This window comes from Echiichthys vipera (genome assembly GCF_963691815.1).
Source record: "Echiichthys vipera genome assembly, chromosome: 8".
Classification (NCBI taxonomy): domain Eukaryota; kingdom Metazoa; phylum Chordata; class Actinopteri; order Perciformes; family Trachinidae; genus Echiichthys; species Echiichthys vipera.
The window spans coordinates 2841157-2863372 of record NC_139833.1 but is presented as its reverse complement, the minus strand read 5'-3'; the positions used below and the strand labels follow the sequence as shown (position 1 = coordinate 2863372).

Here is a 22216-nt window from a genome sequence, read left to right as displayed (position 1 = left end):
CTGCGCAGCGAGGAACACCGGGAGTTGTTGGCTACGCGCTTATGCATCGATCATGTTGATACCTCGCTGTTACAGTGAACTTTGATAGATGTTTATATTAAAGAACTAAGTATTACAGAGAAACCATTTCATTAAACACGCTCAGATACGCTCAGATTGACCTCTGGAGGAAGTGGGAAGCGCCTTTTCGCCCTCCCTCGTTTTTTTTTCTCTCCCAAGACGTCAGGACGGATCTCTATCACTCTCCTTCTGTGATTTAAACAAAGACCAAAGTGTTTGGGGATAGCATGGCAATGGTAGTAAACCAGTGGCCAGAGAACATTTCTGCAGATCCGGGGTCTCAGCTCCAGATATGCGGCCAGGAGCCAGGCGGGGCGCCGGGAACCCCCAACGGTTCCACCCCGGGGAACGACGCACTTTCCGGGGACAAGATCCCCAACGTGGACTGCATGGTGTGCGGGGACAAGTCCAGTGGGAAGCATTACGGACAGTTCACATGCGAGGGATGCAAAAGCTTCTTTAAGCGCTCGGTGAGGCGGAACCTCTCGTACACCTGCCGGGGGAACCGAGACTGCCCCATCGACCAGCACCACCGGAACCAGTGCCAGTACTGCCGACTGAAGAAGTGCCTCAAAGTCGGCATGAGAAGAGAGGGTAAGACCATAGGTGTGTGACGGATGTCGATGCGAGTTTGTGCATTAAGAAAGTTTACTAACCCTATTTCTGTGTGTTAACCTGTGCGTAACGCTGCTCACTGCAAAACATGTAAATCTCAAAACAAGACACTCTTCACATCGGCCGAGGATCTACTTTCCGAGGCTCTTTTATTCATTGTATTGCTTTTATATTTGCACCATTACTCGTCTGTTGCATGGAAACATTTAAGAGAAACCCGAACACAAACAAATTTGCATTGGAAACAGTGAATTCCACCCCGTTCTCTCCTCTCACATGTCCTTAAAAACGTGCCCGGTGAGATTCTGTGCGTAAAATACGCGTCATGTTTGGTGATGCCTGTTGATCTCATGTGCTGCTGCTGCTGCTGCTGCTGCTTCTGCTACTACACACACTTTATATCCGCTGTTGTTATGGGTAAATAATCACCCACCACCTGCGGCACCACAATGCTTATTCCACATTCATTTACCAAATCTCCAGCATTCACCGCGGTGCGCGCTGCTCTGTGAAATCCCCCCTTTGTCCCCCTGCTTTAATTATGCTGTTTGCTCACCGACACCCGGAGCCGCCATAAGAGGATGCCGCTACATTTGTTGTATTGTGTCGGATTAACAACGGGTCACTTGGTGCCAAAGGGGAGCAGTGGAAACGTGTTGGCGGAGAGCAGCGCTGCCCTTATTAATTATCTCTCAGCAGCGTCATCCCACTCCCGAGAGATGCTTAAAAAAAACAAATGGAGCCACGTTTTCTTTATTCAAACGTGTTGGTTACTGATGGGTTACACTTTTTATGGGTTTATTAATTATTTATCTGATATGAGTGCATGCATTATATCACATAAATAACCTCATAAATAACCTAATGACCTCAGAACTTCATTTAGAGGATCTCCTGATTTAGAGGCGACACCTTTATAATCAATAATCAGTGTGAGGCTGTAGAAATATTATACTTTCTGTTTAATATGTTGGGGAAATTAACGAGCAGCAGCCACGTGCACGGGGCTCGTTATCACACACCTTAACACAGGTGAGCCACGGGCAACACGGGCTTCGACTGCCTCCACTAAAAACAGCGCGTTCACCCGCAAAAGTCCGAGTCTTGGCCCCGTTTATTTCTCCTCTCAGAGAAACCGAGCAGAGCAGAGTCGGCCGCAGCTGCATCCCAGGGAGCGATCTTGCTCAAGGGCGCATCGGCAGGGGAGATGTTGAAGGACAGACAGTCTCCAACCAACGACCCCGCCGCCCTTTGTTCTGCGCCTGAGCCCAAATGTAAATACACAGGCGCTGGAAATACCCGTTCTCCTTAGAGCCTGAGACGGGATGATCCCTCAAGGGTTCCCGCTAGTGCTCAGCCGCTCTCTGACTCCGCGTGTGTGTGTGTGTGTGTGTGTGTGTGTGTGTGTGTGTGTGTGTGTGTGTGTGTGTGTGTGTGTGTGTGTGTGTGTGTGTGTGTGTGTGTGTGTGTGTGTGTGTGTACACTGCACACACAGGCCGTACCTCATGTAAAAACTACCCGCAAGCCGCACACACTCGGCCGCGGTTCTTTCCGAGGGAGTCGCAGCGTGTTTACCGCCGCAGAGATCTGATATAGATTACAGTCACACTTCAAATTAAAGCTTTTAAAACAGACTAAAAAACATCATTAGAGGAGATATTTTTTACTCAGTTTTTATGTAAATCATTTCATCTTATTGTGTCGAAATAAACCCCTGAAAACTTTTTATCCGAGGGGAAAAGTTTGGAGCATTTCAGATAAATTAGTAAAAGTTTTGTTTAAAAAAATACATTTTTGCAGCTTCTACCTAAAGACTTCATCTTGTTTATGAGAGATATGTAACAGGCCTTCAGAGCAGCATGCATTTAAATAAGTGTTGCTGTTCAGATGATATAAAAGTGCAGGTTTCAGACTCTGCACTGCAAAAAACTCAACAAATTAGTGCTTTAATTTTAAAATAAGTGACAAACATTTCCATTGAATTTCTTTCTTTCAGTTCAGATTAGTGTGTTCAATAATAACAATTGACTGGAGACAATAATAATAATTAAAAAGATAATAAATAACTAAATAATAAGGTTTTAAAACTCATCATCTGCTCATTATCTTTCTTTATTTCCACAGTGCTGCTTAAACGCAGAGGGGTGCACTTACATTGGCTGAGCTCCTCTGTTGGTGCGTTTGAGGTCAGCAGGATTAAACAGTGTCCGCAAATCCTCTTTGTCGGCTGACTTCTGTTTATCAGCATTCATTCCTCTACTTAGCATCATTTTTGTTAAAGGTCACACAGACTTGTCCTGCGATGGGGAAAGTAGATCGTTAAAAACCAGCATTTGTTCTCATGAGTCGTGTTAAGTGAGAGGCGGAGGAAGGTGACGCTTGTAATTCATTATAAATAACAGGCGTTTACACTTTAATTAAGTCTCAGCTGCTATTTAATCAGGATTTCTATCAGTTTCATGAGGTAGGAATCACAACAAAGCCACATTTGAATGTTTGTGTAACCGTAAATATTCACGGGTATTTGAAACACAATCGGGGCGTTATTGTTTTATCGTAACATCTGCGGTAAATTAAATCACCGCCGCGTCCCGGAAGCCAAAGATCGAGGGTGTGAAGTGAAAAGTGTCCGGGCTGTTGCAGCTCACATGCAGCCACCGCCGTCGTCCTCCTCCCCTGAGGTGCATCCATAAGTCATGTTTCACTCTGCATTATTCAACGGGTTCACCCGAGGTGGTCGAGGGCCGCGCAGTGTTTACCCCGCGTTACGATCCAGGTGTAACGTGCGTTTTATATCGCAAACAAGATGCGAGAGTTCCCGAGAACGCGCCGTCAAAATAAAGCAGAGGGTCACAAGTGGAAACGCATGTCGAGCTGAAAGACTTTGGCATCTTATGAATCATTTAAAACCCTTTTTACTTAGTTTGAAATGTACTCGCAGCACATATATGGACCTCACATCCCGGGGAAAGGAGTCTGAGGGTGAGTGTAAGGTTATGTATATTCATAACCTTCTGAGCACGTCGGCTTTATTCACAAATATTTCAGCTACACATGTTTTTGTGGTGTCCACCACCACCACAGAGAGAACGTCTGATATCTGTTTTAAACATGACACCAACATTTGACTTCCCTGTTTAGACTGAATTAGCGTCGCCTTCGTCAACGACAATGATGAGGAAATATTGTCGCCAACGAACCATTATCACGTGACGAAATCTAGACGAGACGAAAATGCGACAAAATCAGAGGAAAAAACACCGCAGATCTTTAGAGACACTTCAGGGCATCCCATTATAAATGTAGGTAAGTCAAGACATTAACGTACTGATACTTTCTGTTTTAGAAAGCTAGACTAAACTAGACTAAGGGCGCACTCACACTGTCCATCCGCACCGGGCCAAAACAGGTTTTTCGGGTAGAGTCTAGTTCGTTTGACCAGTGTGAGTGCAACCGTACCGCGCCTAGCTGCGTCCACAGCCCGTCTGGGAGAGGTGGGCTTTTGTAGAGCGCGTTTGTACGTGTACGAGCACGAGTGTGCGCACTCGTACGAGCACGAGGCCTACGGCGGTTCTGAGGTCATTTCCTGTGCGCCTGTTGGGACGTAGAAAAAAGAAGGAGGGACCATGCGCGGACATTTCAAACAATGGGCGGTGAAAGGTTCACGTTGGTGTGATGCGGAGGTGGAGTGTTTACTGCAGATTTGGTCGATGAAAAGATTCAAAAACAGTCGACAAGACGCACAAAAACTCCGAGGTCTACGGAAAGATCTGGAAACAAAGCCACGCATCGCCAAGACGTCATCAATGCGTGTGACGTGTTACGGCGTGATGACGTATAGGCAGCAAGAAGCATTCTCCGAGGCCCAGGTAGTGTGAGTACAAACGGGCCTGGAGGGGGGGCAAGGACCCTAAAGCACGGGGCACGGGACGGACGCACAGTGGGAGGGCGCCCTGAGAGAGCTCAGACCTTTAGTCGACTAAAACTAGACTCAAACTCAAACAGGCCGCCAAAAACAACACTAGACCGAATGAATATTTAGCTCTCTCAGAGAACGCGTTCAAAGTTTCATGAGATTCAGAACTTATTCGCTCTCTCGTGAGTGTTTCTTGCACCCCCCAAAGGAGGGCGTTTGACCTCTTTCTCGCCGACTGCTGTGTCGAGCATAATCTCATGCGTTGGAGGCTTTTATCCTCCAGCACCGTGGAAGCGAACGTTTCTGTTCGGGCCTCGGCGGGGAATCGAATCCTTGAAAAAACCTGGTGCAACATTAGTGTCATTATCTCAGCGCACGGCTACACAGACAGCTCCCCTTGTTTCTCTGGTAGTTTCTGGGTTGAATAGGAGGCGAAGAGAATCAGCCTGACAGCTCCTTTTCAACTGGAGTGAATGTTTTAATTTCAGAGTAGCCCGCAAGGACGAGCTGTTGACTTCGCCGAGGACAAAAAGACACGTGCGGTTTACGGCTCTGATTAATGCACGCGTGCAACGACAATGTCATCTCGTGTGCGTGTCTGGAATCGTACACCTGGGAATCTGCGAGCGCACCGAATGCATGCAGAGACACAGCGTTAGTGTGCAGGGATGGGCCATACTTCTATATGATCGTTTATTGTCTTTTTATGGAATCGAAAGCGTGAATAATCCAGATTTCGCGTTTACACAATTATGTAACAGCTCATGATTTCACACGTGAGCAGAAATGGTGCTAATGTGAGATATAGTGCGTCTTTCGTACAGTCAAATGATCTCAAAATGTCCTTTATATATGTTTTTCTATATCCTTTCTAACAGGATGTTGAGAAAACCAGCGTGCAACCTGAGTGACAACAACATTTACGTCATTTGGACGACACTTTACGTTCTCGTCGTTGCACTTTAACGCTCATTTTGCAGTAAAGTTCTTAATGAAATGAGAAAATTCTCTTTTTTGCTTTGCCATGTGGTTATTTCACATAGAGTATTGTTGTGTTGAATTACCAGAGAACATGCGGTAAAAAGACCTTTAGTGGGATATGAGACGTTGGCCTCGATATCGCCCTTTGCCAAACACACGCGGACACACGCATGCAGTGAGTCGAGTGTAGTGATAGTAAATACTTCCAGCATCTATTTGCATCGCAGGAATCAGTCATACCCATGTGCACAGTGGGAAAGCTGCTGCCTCCTCTGACCCATATTGCACTCTGACAAAACACCAACAGTGGCGTTGAATATAGGTCACCCAAAACTAAAACATTAATAACAGACAGACTCCAGTCAAAGTCCAAATGTGTGACCTGGCCGGGGCCTCTTCGCTGAGTAAACACCCCGCTAAAGTCTAACAGGCAGCGTGTATTGACTAATCCGTGCTCCACGGTGGGCAATTACACACCAAAACCCGGCAGCCTGACCCCCTTTTGGCTCTGAACACCTTTACTTATCCCAGTAATTTAGCTATTGACAAATTCAAATGCTTAACCCCTGTCACCGCACTCACCAGCTCAGCCCAGCCTCCATTAAAGTGATACACTGGAGCCTGAGGCGTTATCTGCAAGGCTGACTTTAATATTACACAACAGATGAATGATGCTGCTTTTTAATGCTTTTGGACACACCAAGGTGAAGAGGCTTCAATAAAACACGTAATGACCTCTTCCCTTTAAAGGCGGTGCGTCTCTCTCTGCACAACCCCCCCCCCGTGTCGCTAACGTGACAAAGGTAACGTGACCCCTCTCAGGTGCGTTCAGTCAATCACGCACCCACTGACTCTGGAGACTGTTTTGCTTGAGACTTAAGTAGCTCAACCTGTTTTTGTGTGTCACCCGGGTCAGTTGTGATGACACACGAGCGCGCACACACACACACACACACACACACACACACACACACACACACACACACACACACACACAGGAGAGAAAGAGGCAGAAACTTTTAACCCACAACGAGGCTTCTCTTTCAGTCGGCTTCTCATTTGCTCTCTAAAATAACGCTTTGGGGGAATCTACACGCATTTATAATTAATGCATTGAGTTGATGATCTTATTTAGGCCTCAGAGCGCGGGTGCAGCATCGGGGACGTCAGAAACAGATGAAAAAGAAGCCACGTTGCAGCCAGAACTCTCCCCTTTTTGTGTTTTATATTGAGATTTTAATAAATATGAGATATCAGCCAGCGATGTTCCGCATCATACTATCATGGAGGCTCCTCTCTGACCACAGTTATATTATTAAAGAGTCAATTCACCCAAAAAACAAAATTCTTTCCACTAAACCTTGTAGTTTCAAGATAGCAGATACGAGTAAATGTAAAAGCATGTGGTTTTTTGTGTGTCCCCAGAAATGAAATAATAAATTCCTGGACGACGGGGTGAAAAAGTGTCGATGTGAAGCTAAAACTTTAGACACTATAGGTTGGTTAGCAGCTCTTTTTTGGGGTGGATAAGCACCACAAACACCCCCCCCCCCCACACACACACACACACACACACACACACTGTGCTGCCAGTGTAATGGCATGGCAGCACACGTCTTGTGGCAGATATCTCATCATCTAAAATAAAACAATTAAAAATATGTGCACGGCTGAATACCACGAGGGATACGTGGGAATATACGTTATGAGTGAACTTACCCTCAGAATGTGTCGCCCATCTTACTTTGATATTTAGTGAAGTAAAGGCAGCTTAAAGTCAGTTTCAAAAACTCAAATAATGCAAGTCAGCCTCTATTTCTGCTGTGTGATAATAATAATAACACAAGCGGAGGAAATCCAAATAAAGCCGTGCAGCTAAAGAAACACATGTATGCCCAGATGTGTCTCCACTGTGTGTTAAACACAGAGGGCAGGGCTGAGGCGTAAGTGTAAATAAGGATAATGTGAATCACTGAGTTCGGGGTGAATTTGGTTTACTAATTAATTCAGGAACTGCCTCATCAAAGTCTGAGAGAGACGGAGAGACGGAGAGAGAGAGAGAGGCAGAGACGGAGGCAGATGCATCCACACTCAGCGAAGCTTCCACAGTCTCTCACGCGAACCTCCTCTACCCTCCATGTGTCTGTCTCTCTCTGTCTGCGTCACGGCCTTCCTCTCTCGTTCCTGCGCCGCCTCCGGTTTCCCTGCACTCTCGTTGCGTCGTGTCTCTCGTGTTTACCTCCGCTCCGTCCTCGGCTGTGTCGAACACGACATGGGCTGTCCCATTTCAGTGTGCGGAGTGGCTCGCGAGTGGGTTAGCGGGGAGTAAAGTTGACACAGCAATGCTTTTATTGGATTAAATATCCATTGCTGATTGCATATGATTTATTTTGACTGTGTCTCCTCAGTGGGGTGCGACAATTACCAATTCCCAGCAGTCCAAATGCACTAAACATGTGTTTCATTTTACACTTTCAATGCTTTCTCCTCAAAGATGCACAGACCAACACTAGTAACTAGTATCAACTCATTGCAAAAGTATCTTTAAACCTCTAATAACTGATTTTTAGTCTTCTTTTTAGCACTTGGGGACAACGGAGACAAGCTGCAAACACAACATTGACATATAACCTCCTTTAAAGTGGATATGGTCAGCATCTGTTGCGTGTTTACACATCCAGCGTTTTGCTCTCCACTCACTCCCGAGGGAAATTATCGGCCTCTTTAGCCGCTGAATGCGCCGCCGTGTTCTCCGAGAGTAAAACAAGACTTAAAAAAACCTAAACAATGAGCTGGAAGATGCTAAAAAGCTCTGTAGAGTTCAATTCAATTCAGTTTTATTTACAGGGCCAAATCATAACAGACGTTATCTCAGGACACTTTACAGAGTAGGTAAAGACCACACTCTCTGACTTATTTATGATTTACAGAGACCCAACAATTCCCCCGTAGAGTACGGTGGCGTTGAAAACCTTCACTATAACAGACAGGAACGTCAGACAGACCCAGCTCTGTGGAGGACGCACATCTGTCTGCACCGGAGAGAGGAAGAGAAGGAGAGAGAGAGAGAGAACAGACGGACAGATGGACAGAGACAGACAAAGACAGACAAAGACAGAGACAGACACACTTCCAGTAACTATAATAACATCTATAGTAATGTGAATATGACTTATTAATACAGCAGAATAGTAGAAACAAGCACAGCTAAGGTTATAGATGATAACAGCAGCAGGAAGCGTCACGCAGGACCACGGCAGCAGGCACCACCACCATCAGCAGAGACCTGAGAGACGACAAAGCACAAACAACTCAGGGGAAGAAGTGAATTAGTAACATCTCATCCGTCGTTTATGTAACAATATTGATTATAGCAGCTTTAATGGAGAACTGTTGTGGAATGCGTCGGAGCTGCCGAACACAACCTGGTTTGGTGTTAAGTGTTTAACGCGTGACTTTTAATGTTGTTGTTTATTCCTGGTGGCACCAAATGTGTGTGTAGAATAAACACTACCATGCACAATACCATGGCTTCAACCCAACCGTGTGAAGCCACAGTCCACGTACATATCATATTCTTTTCATAAAATAAGTACAAAGTAATGCATCGTAGTCGCAGTTCAGTGACCCCCGCCTGCTGTTTGAGTGACAAATGATCTCAGAGTATATTCCCCCGAACCTTTCTGCTCAGTGGCGTCCTGCTGTGCGTCCCCTTATCTCTTTAAACTCTCTCCTAGTTTACACATTAGCCCCTCTCCTCCTCCCGTCCGACCGTCTTTGGGAGCTTCGCCCCGCTGCAGAGCAATGACCTGCGGGGTCAAAGTTCAGAGCCAAAATAAAACCGGCAGCAGAGCGGCAGGGACACTACCTCGGTATCACGTCGCACCCTGCCCTCTGAGCTGGATCCCAGCCATGTGCATCGACACACAGGCTTGTGCGCATAGGCAGTGTGTTTAGATGCTGGATTGCATACTTTTATAACGTGGTAAACCCCTCTAACACACAGACACATACATGTGCACGCCGTGGCGAGATGTGGCGCGGAGAGAAGCGCAGGTTCACGCGGGGGCGACGTGTTTATTTTCCCCCCCGACAAAGCTTTAGAAATCCACTTATTAAACTCATCCTGAGCCAAATCTATAATGCGTCTGTGTTGCCCCGGCACCGTGACCTTTTAGTCCAAATGTTGATAGGCCTTAATTGTATTTAGCTGCTGTAATTCCACTAACAGTCTGACCCAGAGGCTAATCCAGGGCAGGCAGCGAACTGTGCACTCTGCCAGCTGCCATTTGCTGAAGTGGCGTTCTGAAAGTCGCAGCTGAAATGTCCCATGGTACCTCTCTTTGAGCGCACTCCCCTCCTCTCGTTCATCCATCTGCCCTTGTCTGATTCCACGCACACACGGGTTGCTGTTGTGTTTGGGGTTTTGAGGGATTTGTAGCTCTTTTTTGGGGCTTTTTCCGCCCTCGTTTTCGTACCGGAGTCATTTTGTTTGCGAGGAAGAACGACTTTGTTTGTGTATCATTATGATTTCGAGCCTTCCCCTCCCTCCTATTTTCAAGCTCAGTCAATTGCACTAAGCTGAGCCGTGGTGCACCAATTAAAAGGCAGGAAACAGCTTATGGCAGACACCCAAATCTGACTTTATACTCCCATCCCCCTTTTATTCTCTATCTCTGACCCTGCTTTACTTTTCCCCTCTTATCCTCAGGCATCTGCTTCTCTCTAATGTCATTCCTCTCCCGCTCGCTCGCCGCCCTCCTCTTTGTCAATACACTGCATCTCTCCGTCTCTACACGTGTCCGTCTTCCCCTCTATTCGTTCTGACCTTTTTTCCTATGAGAATGCGTTGAATCATCCCCCTCTATCCCCTTCCCTTTCTCTCTCTCTCCGCTCCTCGGTCTTGTCCAGCCAGCTGTAGCTGAGGAATAACAGAGCGTGATGTGTCTCAGTCAGAAGTACTCAAGTGCTCTGCCTCTCAGCCACAAGTGACCCCCACAATGAGGCTTTTGAAGAGTCAAGTGGATCAAGTAGATTCGCCGCCATCTGCAGGATTAACCACTAATCAATATGAGAGCAGATTAATAGCTGTTAACTCACACATTCATCACTGATCAGAGACGTTGGAAAGGCAGCGGGGTCCAAACGTGACGTGGAATTTAGAACAGTTTGATGTATTCTCCATGAACGTCAGGGACAGTGAGTTTGTGCAGTCAACGTCAGCTCAGAAGAAGAGGAAACCTGGGTGTTCACCCCCCGGAGAACAGATTTCTTATCAGATGATATGAACACGCCGGGGCAGAGTGACAGTTTTAGGTTATGGAGGTGCTCCGACAGGGATGTGGACAGTCAGGGTCGAGTCTTTCGAGACCGTTCGCAGGGAACGCGACAGAATCGGTGCCGTTCAGCGAGTGAGCAAAGGATTAAGTCCGGTGACGTTATTGCAAAGCGATGAAGGAGGTCAGGGGCTCCTCCCGACAAAACCTTTCCTGTTTCCTACCAACGACCAACGTTGTTTTCTTTTTACCGTGACCGCAATCGTCTGTAACCTTAACCACATGTTGATTCTTGTAACCACGACCACGAGGGTCCCCCTGACCTTAACTGGGTACTTATCTTAACCAGAACCATGAGTACCCGACCCTAACCAAGTGTTTCTGGGCCTAAAGCGACCCAAACCTTAACCCTAGCATGGTCAGATCATGAAACTGACACAAAGGACAGTTACAAATAAACAGTTTGATGTTTGAGCCTTTCGCAAACTGTAAGATTTCCTCCCACTCACAAGTCACAACACCTCAGGGCGAGTGAAAACACATACGACCAGGTGATCTTTGTGTGGAAATTGCAGCCCCTTTGCTCTACTTTCACCCTCGCCGCTCAAGGCGGTGGGTTTGCGAAACCCTGCAAAGACAAGACACGTGCGCGGCTAATCTGACAGCCGTCCCTTTGCACAGCAAGACGAGAGCCGCCGCAGCGCGAGTGACAAGGAATGTCCCATTGTGCAACGTCTTTGTGACAGGCAACACCTCTTCATAACTCAGCCCAGCGAGACGGCGCTGTTTGCCAAAGGAGACCGCATTCTTTTCTGGGAAAACACGGGCCGACACAAGTTCACAGGGAAGACTGGTAGTTTGAGGTCAACACCTTTTGTGCGGAGGTATTTCTTCTCCTCGGAGGACAGGACAGAATTAAAGTCGTTTTTTATAACGCTCTTGAGTGAGTCGACCTCTGGTTGTTCAGACGTGCCGCGGTGCGTTCAATTGACACAGCTGCCGTGTGTGAGGTGACAGGTGATGCAGAGTTGAAAAGCATTTTCTAAACCCCACCTCCTCCTCCTCCTCCTCCTCCCTTTTTTTATTTCACCCTCCTCTCCACCTCCTGCTTCCACCTGTCTCTTTATGTAAACCACCGCTCTCTATCTGAAGCCTCATCTCCGACTATATTCAAATACATTAAACTCTGCACCCTTTCCCTCTCTCCCCCCTCTCTGCCCTCAATCTCCCTTCTCTCAACTTATCACCTCTCACTCTCCCTCTCCGCCTTATCTCACCATTTCACCCTTTTACCTCATTCTTCCCCGCACACGTGGCCCCCTCTTTGCATTCTCGCTGCCTCACTCCCTCCCCATCTCTCTCTCTCTCTGTGTAACAGTAGATGGAGTTATTAGTCAGACAGTGGGGATGACTGAACAGGTGTTTTCCAAATGGGCCTTTGAGCACTCGCCGAATCATCATCGCTCCACGGGGGGGTTGGGCGTTTGTGCGTATGTGTGTACGAGAGCTTGGCCTCTGCGTGCCCTTTTCGCCTCAGGCTGAGCCATTTGCCAGCACAGAGGAGGGGAGAGGCTAGTGGTGGTGGTGGTGGTGGTGGTGTGGGAGGCCATGTTAGCGTATGCATTCATGTGTGGTGTGTGCATGTGTGTATGCATACGCGGGTGCATAACATATGTAGGTGTGAAGAAGGGTTATATCTTTACCAGCTGCTGCTTGTCATTACTCATTGATGCACAACAGCAGTGCAGAATGGCCTTGGCCGGGCCACTTTCCACCGCTCCAGCGAAAAGACAAGCGCTGACATATTTAGGAGTCAGAGAAATGTTCCCGTCTTCACACTTTTTGCCCCTTTGACCTCATTCTGCAAACCCCCCCACCCGACATATTTGACATGCCCAATTTCACTCTTTCTTTCCTGTCTTCATGTCCTGTTTGTTCTGCCTCTGCTGCAGGCTTTTAGGATTCACTTCACTTTACATGCAGGCTGTGCAGAGGCACCAGACTTAGGTGTATAACATGATATCAGGCGGACTGAGATGAAGACAACACAGAAACACTGGAAAAATGTCGCCTATTCATGGATTAAAAGTTCATATTCATGCAGCTGAATTCTCTTCTTGACCTGCCTTTTTTTTCTCTCCATCAGCTGTTCAACGAGGACGTACATCGAACTCCCAGAGCAGCCCGGGACAGTACCTGACCAACGGCACCGACCCGTACAATGGCCAGCCCTACCTGTCTGGCTTCATCTCTCTGCTGCTGCGCGCCGAGCCCTACCCCACATCTCGCTACGGGGCCCAGTGCATGCAGGGAAACAACCTGATGGGCATCGAGAACATCTGCGAGCTGGCGGCCAGGCTTCTCTTCAGTGCTGTGGAGTGGGCCAAGAACATCCCTTTCTTCCCCGATCTGCAGCTCATGGATCAGGTGAGTCAGCCACTTTGATGAATGACTGGAATATATCTTAAAATATCCAACTTGCACCTCTAAAGGAACAGTTCGACTGTAATTCTGGGCTCTCTGCTTTCTTGCAAGGAGTTTGATGAGAAGACTGAAACTCTCTCTTGTGTGTGCAGAGTAAATATGGAACTACGGTCAACAGCTGGTTAGCCTAGCTTAGCATTAAGACTGTAAATGGAGGGAAAGAGCTAGCAAGGCTCTGTCGGAAGATAATCCATCTTACTGTACCTGGCCTGGAGCCAGAGCCAGACGTCTCCAGTCATCGTGCTAAGCTAAGATAATGATCGGCTGCCCGTGTCTTCATATTTCGTGTGCAGACGTGAGAGTAGTATTCCTCCATTTATCATCGAACTCTCTGCAAGAAAATGTGTTTCGTAAAATGTTGAATCATTCCTTCAATAAAGCATGCGAGGAGAAAACCCGGGAGAGCCGAGGAACTACGGTACATAAAATACGGGGGCCGGTAAAACATATTCAGTGCCGTAAACATAATGAAATGATCCAGTTCCACGTAATCAAAAACCAAAATAAAGCTGTAATCAATGAAAGAGCTTCATGAAGAACAGATTCTTTCCTACATCTCGCCCTCTGCTCACACTTTGACGAAGAATTGAGCCTATAAATAATCGACACTTTCCTTTTTCTTTCCCATATTCGTGAATCTGTTGTGTTATTATCCACTGAAGGCAGAAGCACAACACACCCGGTGTCTCTCTCGTGCACATATACATTTATACCGGCTGTAAGGTCTTAGCACAGAGGAATCACCTGACCTATGAATATTCACACGCACCCAGGGCAGACAGTCATCACGAATGTGTCATGCTACAGCTGCGCCGTATCATTAATATATCATTAGCGTCACGTCAAGATGCGGAGTGCACCGGTCCTGCCTCGTTCAGTGAGTACTTTAGAGTTGCACCTCCTGCTCTTTTCTTTTCAACCTTCTATCAAAAGACCGTTCGCACTCGGCACACGCGTCCATGCAGCTACGTCTTACAGTGTTTCCAGAGTAGACAAAACAATGGAGCCTGATCGTGAATGCTCAACCTTCGGCCACGTCAACCCCCATTTATCCGTGTCCTCGCCGAAGACCTGCGTATCGTGACGGCTCTTCCTCAAACATAAAAACGGTTGCTCCCCTCAAAACCATTAAATCATTTTGCAGTTTTCTATAATTCGCACAAATGAGTTGCACTTTGGAGCTGAGCCGTTATGTATCAAGATCACTGTGCCTCCGTATTATATCTGTTAAACGCATATTTCTCTTATTCTTGTCATGACATGCTTCGTCACATCCTCTCGCTATAGTTACGACCTTTGAAACTGACAATAAGCGTTTCATCACATTCAATCGTCCTTACAGTTTGTTGTTGACACTGAAACGCTCTCTGGGAGCTTTTCGCAATGTGCCTGGCTTGTTTTTCTCCTTCTTTCAGTTAATGAATATATTACGAGTCGGGGAAAATCTGTGTATGAACGGAGCTCCTGTCCTCTATCTAGCTTCCTAGTTTCCAAGTCCAAAGGTGGTTTGGTTTATTGGACAGTTCGTGCAATTCGTTTCCTTTTGCATTTAAAATTAATGTTTATTTGTGCTATTGCATTTTGACTCATATAATTACAATTATGGGTGAAAACGGGGCCTAAAGCCTGCTGTACTCTCACTGGAAGGCACCTGAAGTGTACAAATCAAAGGATTCCTAAATGTGCTTCACTCCCATCAGATACATTTGTCTTATATTCAAAATCCTGTCGACCAAACGTGATTTAAATCTGATTTTATGTTTTTGAGATATCCTGCTGGCAGTCGAGCAGGAGTCATAACCCCTCTATGCCCCCTTTATTCCAGGTGGCGCTGTTGCGTATGTCATGGAGCGAGCTCTTTGTCCTCAACGCCGCCCAGTGCTCCATGCCGCTTCATGTGGCTCCTCTGTTGGCGGCGGCAGGCCTGCACGCGTCGCCTATGTCAGCAGAGCGCGTGGTGGCCTTCATGGATCACATCCGTGTCTTCCAAGAGCAGGTGGAGAAGCTGAAGGCCCTGCAGGTCGACACGGCCGAATACTCCTGCCTCAAGTCCATCGTGCTCTTCACGTCCGGTGAGTTTGAATGAAGCGCACGTGTGTCATGTAAACAGTGGAGATGAAATGAAATGTCGCTGGTGTCACTTGACGTGTTGAAGCAGGATTTTATGAGCGGTGAGAGGCGTTAGAGCGGGGAATCGCAAGTTTAAAACAATGTCAAATCTATGGTATTACGGCTCTCTGAGCTCCCTAAGAAGGATGCAATTGATGTGACATGAGATACAGATTCTAGTAAGAAACACTTGTAAGTTCAAGTTCATTTTAGCTCCAATAAAAAGTTTCAAATGATCAATTATGTGTTGAGGCTAACTAGCATTTCCATTGGTCTTTCACTGGATCTTTCCCTTCTACTCAAACTCAGGCTCACGGATGAGTATGGGTCGATCCTGAGTTAGTAACTTTACTACGGCTCAGGCAGAAAGGGAGGAATTAGCCGTGGGTGGAACATCCTGCTAATTGGTTTATTCATGTTTAACTTAATTGCAGAGTATCAAAGCACACGTAAACAACTTAACCTGAGTTAAAGAGGCCAACAGGAGGTATTCTGTGTCTGTCATCAGGCTGAAGTGCAACCCTTGAATTAAATAATAAATGCAAATGAACATTTATTAAAAACAAGACAACTTTAAAGTACTACCTTATAGCTGTCGACATGTGCTGCATGTCATCACGTAAGCCTGATGGTAACTCCGCACGTTGGTCTCATGCCGGAATAACCACCAAAGTCCTGTCTAAGTAAACGCAGTAATCTCATTGGATCGGGCCGAGCAACATTTCTGTAACACTTCTTCTAAGCACAGCACAAGTCTGAATTAAATGCCAACAGATAAAGAGAACGATGAAACGTGTTGAACTTGTTCTGCGTTAGTGAGAGCACTGTGACGAGTGTTTCTCTCATTGGGAATCTGCAAAAGTCACTTGAATAATCCAGGAAACATCGTGAATAGTTTGTACAGGCAGGAGTGCAGACGCGGAAGCTAAGCAACATGCTGCTGCGGATGGGAAAATGGTTATTTTACCTCACAGAACACAGAAGGTGCTGGTCTACATCTGCCGTGATCGGTTAGTTTGTTACTATGTGACTCTGAAGGAACCCCTTTGAGCAGGGATGTCAAAGTCAAACACATCAAAGGGCCAAAAAACAAATTTGCTACGAGCTGAGGGCCGGACTGGTTCAATGTTAATTAAAACATATTAAAATGATCTACGTGGTCTCATGGGAGGGCGTATAAATAGCACGCCACTTTTCGTGACTTTCATGACTTTTCGCGTGCATGTCTACGCATATTAAGCTTTTCGCGTGTCATTTAACGCCCGTTATTTCAGCCATCCTTCACATGAAATATTGATTTAAAAACAACCCACACGTGGGTTTTCCCTCAATGACATTTGTGCGTCAAATGACAACGCCATCTCTGCACTATACAAGTCAATTGAGACTAAATGGCGTGAAATGACACGCAAAAATCATGAAATGCGTTGTAATTATACGCGAGATGGCTTGAGAGAAATAGCGTGTCATTCACACGCCTTTTGGTGAGACCAGGCTGAAATGATTGCATTTAACCTATTGAACCAAGACCTAACACAGTGTACCGTATTTTATTTAATGATTAAATGAATAATCCAAGATTTTTGTACGGCTCTGTCAGTAATTTCAGGTGACACATTTTCAGCAGGCAAACAGCAAAAAAGAAAATGTCCGTCAAAATTAAAAAATGTTCCTTAATATCAAGATAAAGACGCACAGCTGTGTGAACATGTGCTTCAAACACCCTGTTCTCATCGTCCACCTTCCCTTTAGCCGTTATTGGGGGGGGGACTGAAAGTTGACATCTGCCCTGAATGCTGATGAATAATGAACGGCCCACTTGCGGCGCTGCAGTGAGTTCGCGGGCTACCGTTGCATTGTGGGTAATGTAGTTTTGGTGCGTGGAAAGAAAACACCAGCTGGCGGCTGTGGCGTGCGGGCCGGTTCTAATACTAATCAAACATCATCCCGGGGGCCAAGATCATTCATTCAGGCCTTGACTTTGACACCCGTGCCTTAAAGCATCTCATTATGAATCCGTCTATAAAAATGTCCCCAGTGTAGGCCGTGCAAAGATACCTAGCTAAATAGTTTACGTATACCGTGCACGGGTAGGAGTTAATGTGAGTAATGTGCGTGTTCTGTTGGACGGTATAAAGGAAGAGGAGGCGAGCGTCGCTCTAAAAATGGTTGTAAATTAAAGCTTCGATGCAAAAACCCACTTTAAACTCCGTGAGTGAGAAAACACAGGGAACGTTTGTACATGACAAAAAGCTGTTTAACACAAAGATGTAGCAGACACTTTTTAGCAGGCGTTCATTTTTTGACACGCAGATGAAGAGACGACCACGATCGTACGCTTCGACCATCGCTTTGAAGATTTAACACAAGAACAAGTTCTCAGTGCCCGTGAAACCTTTCTTCCCTCCGCCGTGTTGGATTCCAGCTCACAGACGCGTGAAGACGACTTCAACCGTACTTAACTCGCAACCTTTTCACCTCCGCTCAGCCTGACCGAGACGTGACCTCCAGCGCTGCGGCGGATACCGTCTCATTGGCTCCGTATGTAAATGCTGCCGCCGCAGTCCTCCCACTCGTCAGTCACGGTCTCTGCCCTCCATGAATTTCACTGTAATTCGATCGCTCTCGTACTGTAAAAGACCACTTCTGACCCTGTGAGTAGCTGCTTGTGCTTCACTTAAATGGCTTGTTTTCAAATGCGTGGGTTAACCGTAGACTCTCAGGTATATGGTCATGTTTAAAAACACAGAGACGGATCCATTATCTACACCAATCCATATCCTTACCTCCTAACAAACAGGAACCAGCAGCCGCGATCTGACGTTTAGTTAACATTGCCTGTAATCTTGTAATTTTTTATGATCTTGCCTGAGTCAAACCGCTCCCAGTTGGACTTACGACAAAGAAAATACCTTTATCCAAACACGGATTTATCTATTCATGCAGCCGATGCTTGAGGCTGATAAGCGCTGATAGCAGGGGACTTGCGCCTCACTGTGTCACGTGAAGATTAAATCAAAATAGAAGGTTGTCACATCTTGAGGAAACCCACGAGATGGGCATTGTTTTGATACCGCTTACGTACAAATCCTGTTGAGGTTTATGCCGACAGTCACTGGGCTCCAGTGCCAGCCAAAATACTGTCACATCTGGGATCCTTCACTGAGAGATCATGCTTTGTGGCCCGGGGGGGAAACGGATGATAAAAAAGCCAACACCGAGAGGTCTCTCCTCACTGTTTTATATATTTTTTATTGCGTCTTTGCCTCTTGCATGGCTTGTCGGATTCACTCCACGTGCACCTAGCGTCTCTCCTCCACGTGTGGGTGGCTGTGGAATCACCTCTCTTCCTTGCCTTCATCAGCCATCTCTCCTTCATGATCCCATCTATTATTGAAACCAGTCATCCACCCCTCCTCCCCGCGCTCCCCAAACCCAAGCCCAAGCCCAGGCCCCAGGACCCCTGCCCCCACCACGGGGGTTGAATTATGTATGGTGGGTTTCAGTGAGACGGAGGATTCGCAACAGCCCCGGCCGTGACCTACATAACCCCTGTAGCCCTGAGCATCCCATGTGACTTCCCTTTATGCGGGCAGATGTACCCACATGTATACAAGGTACAAAAAAACTGCAAAAAGGAGACAATACATTTAGTGAAACGTGCAGATCTTAACACAGACCTGTGACTTTAATGGAGACCGACATGCACACACGCACGTACTCGACAGAGCCGTTAATGAACCTGACTCCTGCAGACCTGGTAGGATGAGTTAACAAGCTCAGACAAACACCAATCATCTGGCACCACCCTCTGAGTCCCCGCCCTCTGCTCCCCCTGTGAAGCCCAATCCCATCAAGGCACATCAGAGACCGGGCATCTCAGTCCTGCCACCCTGATCCCTCACCCCCACTGAACCGGTGTGTGCCCAAGAATCAGACAAAAGAACGCGCCGTTTGGCGTGTAAGGGCGCCCACAGAGCTGTCGCTTCGGCACGCGATGTGGTTTCAGTCCCACAGACAGCTTTACTAATCCTAACCAGGCAGAGACTGCCTTGTCACGCAGGACCTAAAATGGCGGCCTGATAAAAAGGCAGTCCAGCTGCACCAAGAGTGGAGGGAACTACAGCTGAAGTGGGAGCAATTACTCACTCAGAATGAGGAGAACAGTGGCCGCTGGAGGTCGGAAGGGGTTGACACACTCGATTAAAATATGACGTAATTTAATTTATTAATTTTTTTAGCTGCATGGCCCAGCAGGGTTTACACAGGGGCAGATCAAAGTGTGAGATGACAAAGGGGACCCGCGGTGCGAGGTGACAGGTTAAAACCTACGGGCCAGCGCTTTTAGACTAAAAGAACGTGCTGGAGAAGAAATTGCCCTCATCGGAAACCTGTCTCCCAAATGAGGGTTCATTCAGGGGGCAGCGTGAGAGAGCACTCCCACTGAATGTACAGTATGTGGCAGAGTAAAGTGAAATGTGTCTTTGTTTTGAGTTCACACATCTCTGACCTCTTTTGCTGAATCCCCCGCGCTCTCCCTCTCACACAGAGGGTGCGAAAAGTATCGCGCACAGTGTTACACACTCTGTCGGTTGTGCGAGACTCTTGCCAAAGTGGGGGCCCGCAGGAGGGGAGGTGTGAGGAGGTGGGAGGCAGAACATGACCTCCGGCTGCGGGGAAAGGGAACGCTGTAGTGTGCTGTGAACACAGACCACGGGGGCGTAGTAGATACGTATCTCCGCGGTGACAAACCCAATTTCCTCAAGTTTGAGCAAGATTTCTCTGACTTGAGGAATTGGAAACTTTTTTTATTTCATTTTGTTACCCGTCTGCGTCGGCTTGCATCTCTGTCAATCAACTGGATGAGATTTAAAGTACATGTACAGTTTCAGGTCAAGACGTCACATCGAGCCAACCACTCGTCCTCCACCTCTGGTTAAATCCGACTTACATTCTTGGGGCGGCACCAGCTCCGTCCATAGGTGACTCGGGCTGGGAGCGTGGACTGGTGGCTGGAGAGGTGCACCGAACCCCCAACTGCTCGGGGCGCCGGTCCACTGGCAGCCCCCACGCTCTGACATCTCTCCATTAATTGCATGTGTATAGGTCCTGTGTGTGTGTGTAACATAAATAATAATAGAGTGAAAAAAATCAAATTTCAAATAAAGTAATTCTTCTTCTTCTTGAAAATCTAAGCCTCTGTTATCACACTACACAATATCAACTTGAGTCCCAGGCTGGTCCTGGTCCTGGTCCAGTCCCAGCCTGGTCCTGGTCCTGGTCCTGGTCCTGGTCCTGGTCCTGGTCCTGGTCAGATGCGTACATGAACTGATGAAGCCTCTTGGATGAGAGGTGAAACGTCTTCCTAGACAAATAAGCAAGTCCAGTTGCTTTGGACTGGAATTGCTTTGGGGAGAACGACGACCTGGACACATGAGAACATCCACACCCTTAATATCGACCTGATCAAAGTGAATCAGATGTGGCAATTTGTCCCATGAAGGACGCCATTGTTTTGTACTGTTCTGTAGATCGTGTTTATGTTCTTGCCGGGTAATTCCAACTATAACAAGGACTCTGTGTGATAAACCCTAAATCTCTCTTCCTCCCCTCTAGATGCTATGGGTCTGTCAGACGTTGCCCACGTGGAGAGCATCCAGGAGAAATCCCAGTGCGCCCTGGAGGAGTATGTAAGGAACCAGTACCCCAGCCAGCCCAACCGCTTCGGACGCCTCCTCCTCCGCCTGCCCTCCCTGCGCATCGTCTCCTCTCCGGTCATCGAGCAGCTGTTTTTCGTCCGCCTGGTGGGCAAGACGCCCATCGAGACGCTGCTCCGCGACATGCTGCTCTCAGGCTCCAGCTACAACTGGCCCTACATGCCAAACGTGCAGCGAGACAGGCCCATCTCCCTCCACTACAACGAGAACGGGCCCTGAGGTGGAGAAGCAGACGTAGAAGGAGAAGCTGCGGGAGAAATTCAGGCTGAACGTCCATCCGACCACTCATCCATCCATCCATCCATCCTTTCATCCTCTGCGATCAACTTCCTCGGCTTTCGCAAGGGAAGCGCCTCCCTCACCATTCCTCTCAAAAACCCAGACTGACGATATGATCCGCTACCGTCCCGGTTACACAAACCAGCCAAACACTCACCATGGCCATTGCAGAGACCTCGATGGCCCGATGCAGTCCCTCAGCCGACGGCACAGTCTACATTTGAGATGCGGCACAAGATGGACAAGTTGGTAGAACGAGTTATTGCGCAGTTCACCAGCAGGTCTGTTGGACTAACTTCACATGTCAGTCTCAACGCCCATGAAAACAGGGGCAGCAAAGGACTCCGCATTTGCTTTATTGTTGGTGCTATGCCTACATTTACAGAGGCCGCATACAAGCATCTCAGTGTGATGAATACTGAGCAAGGGCTTTGCCAATGGGACTCTACGACTGAGAGCACAAGGCCCGTTGTACATTTACTAATTTTTGAAAAGAAAAAAGCCAGAAGCCATTAAAAAAAAAAAAAAGACAAATGCCAAAATGTCTTGGACTTTTGCAGAGGACATGTTTTAAATGTGTGTGTGTTTGTATTAGCACTGTTTATATGGAGAGAAAACTCATGATTGTGTCCATATGTACAGTATATCGTCGATTCATAGGCATCTATAGCATATTAGGGTTCAATGGGAAAAGCTCAGGTTCAAACAGGTGGGTAGACAGACAGACAGACTGACTGACAGACAGACGGACACACACGCCAATATCAGTACAAACAGAC

At 47.2% G+C, this 22216-nt stretch overlaps 1 protein-coding gene across 1 annotated transcript; it reads left to right on the top strand.

Annotated features, from left to right (window-relative positions):
- Positions 1-287: 287 nt before the first annotated feature.
- On the top strand, positions 288-21967 carry nr2f5 (nuclear receptor subfamily 2, group F, member 5; the record flags this gene model as incomplete). The annotated part of the gene is made up of 4 exons (XM_083918949.1): positions 288-654; positions 12995-13275; positions 15158-15404; positions 21058-21967. The coding sequence occupies 4 exons, from the start codon at positions 288-290 to the stop codon at positions 21375-21377; spliced, it is 1215 nt and encodes a 404-aa protein (XP_083775075.1). The 3' UTR covers positions 21378-21967.
- Between the last annotated feature and the right edge of the window lie 249 nt (positions 21968-22216).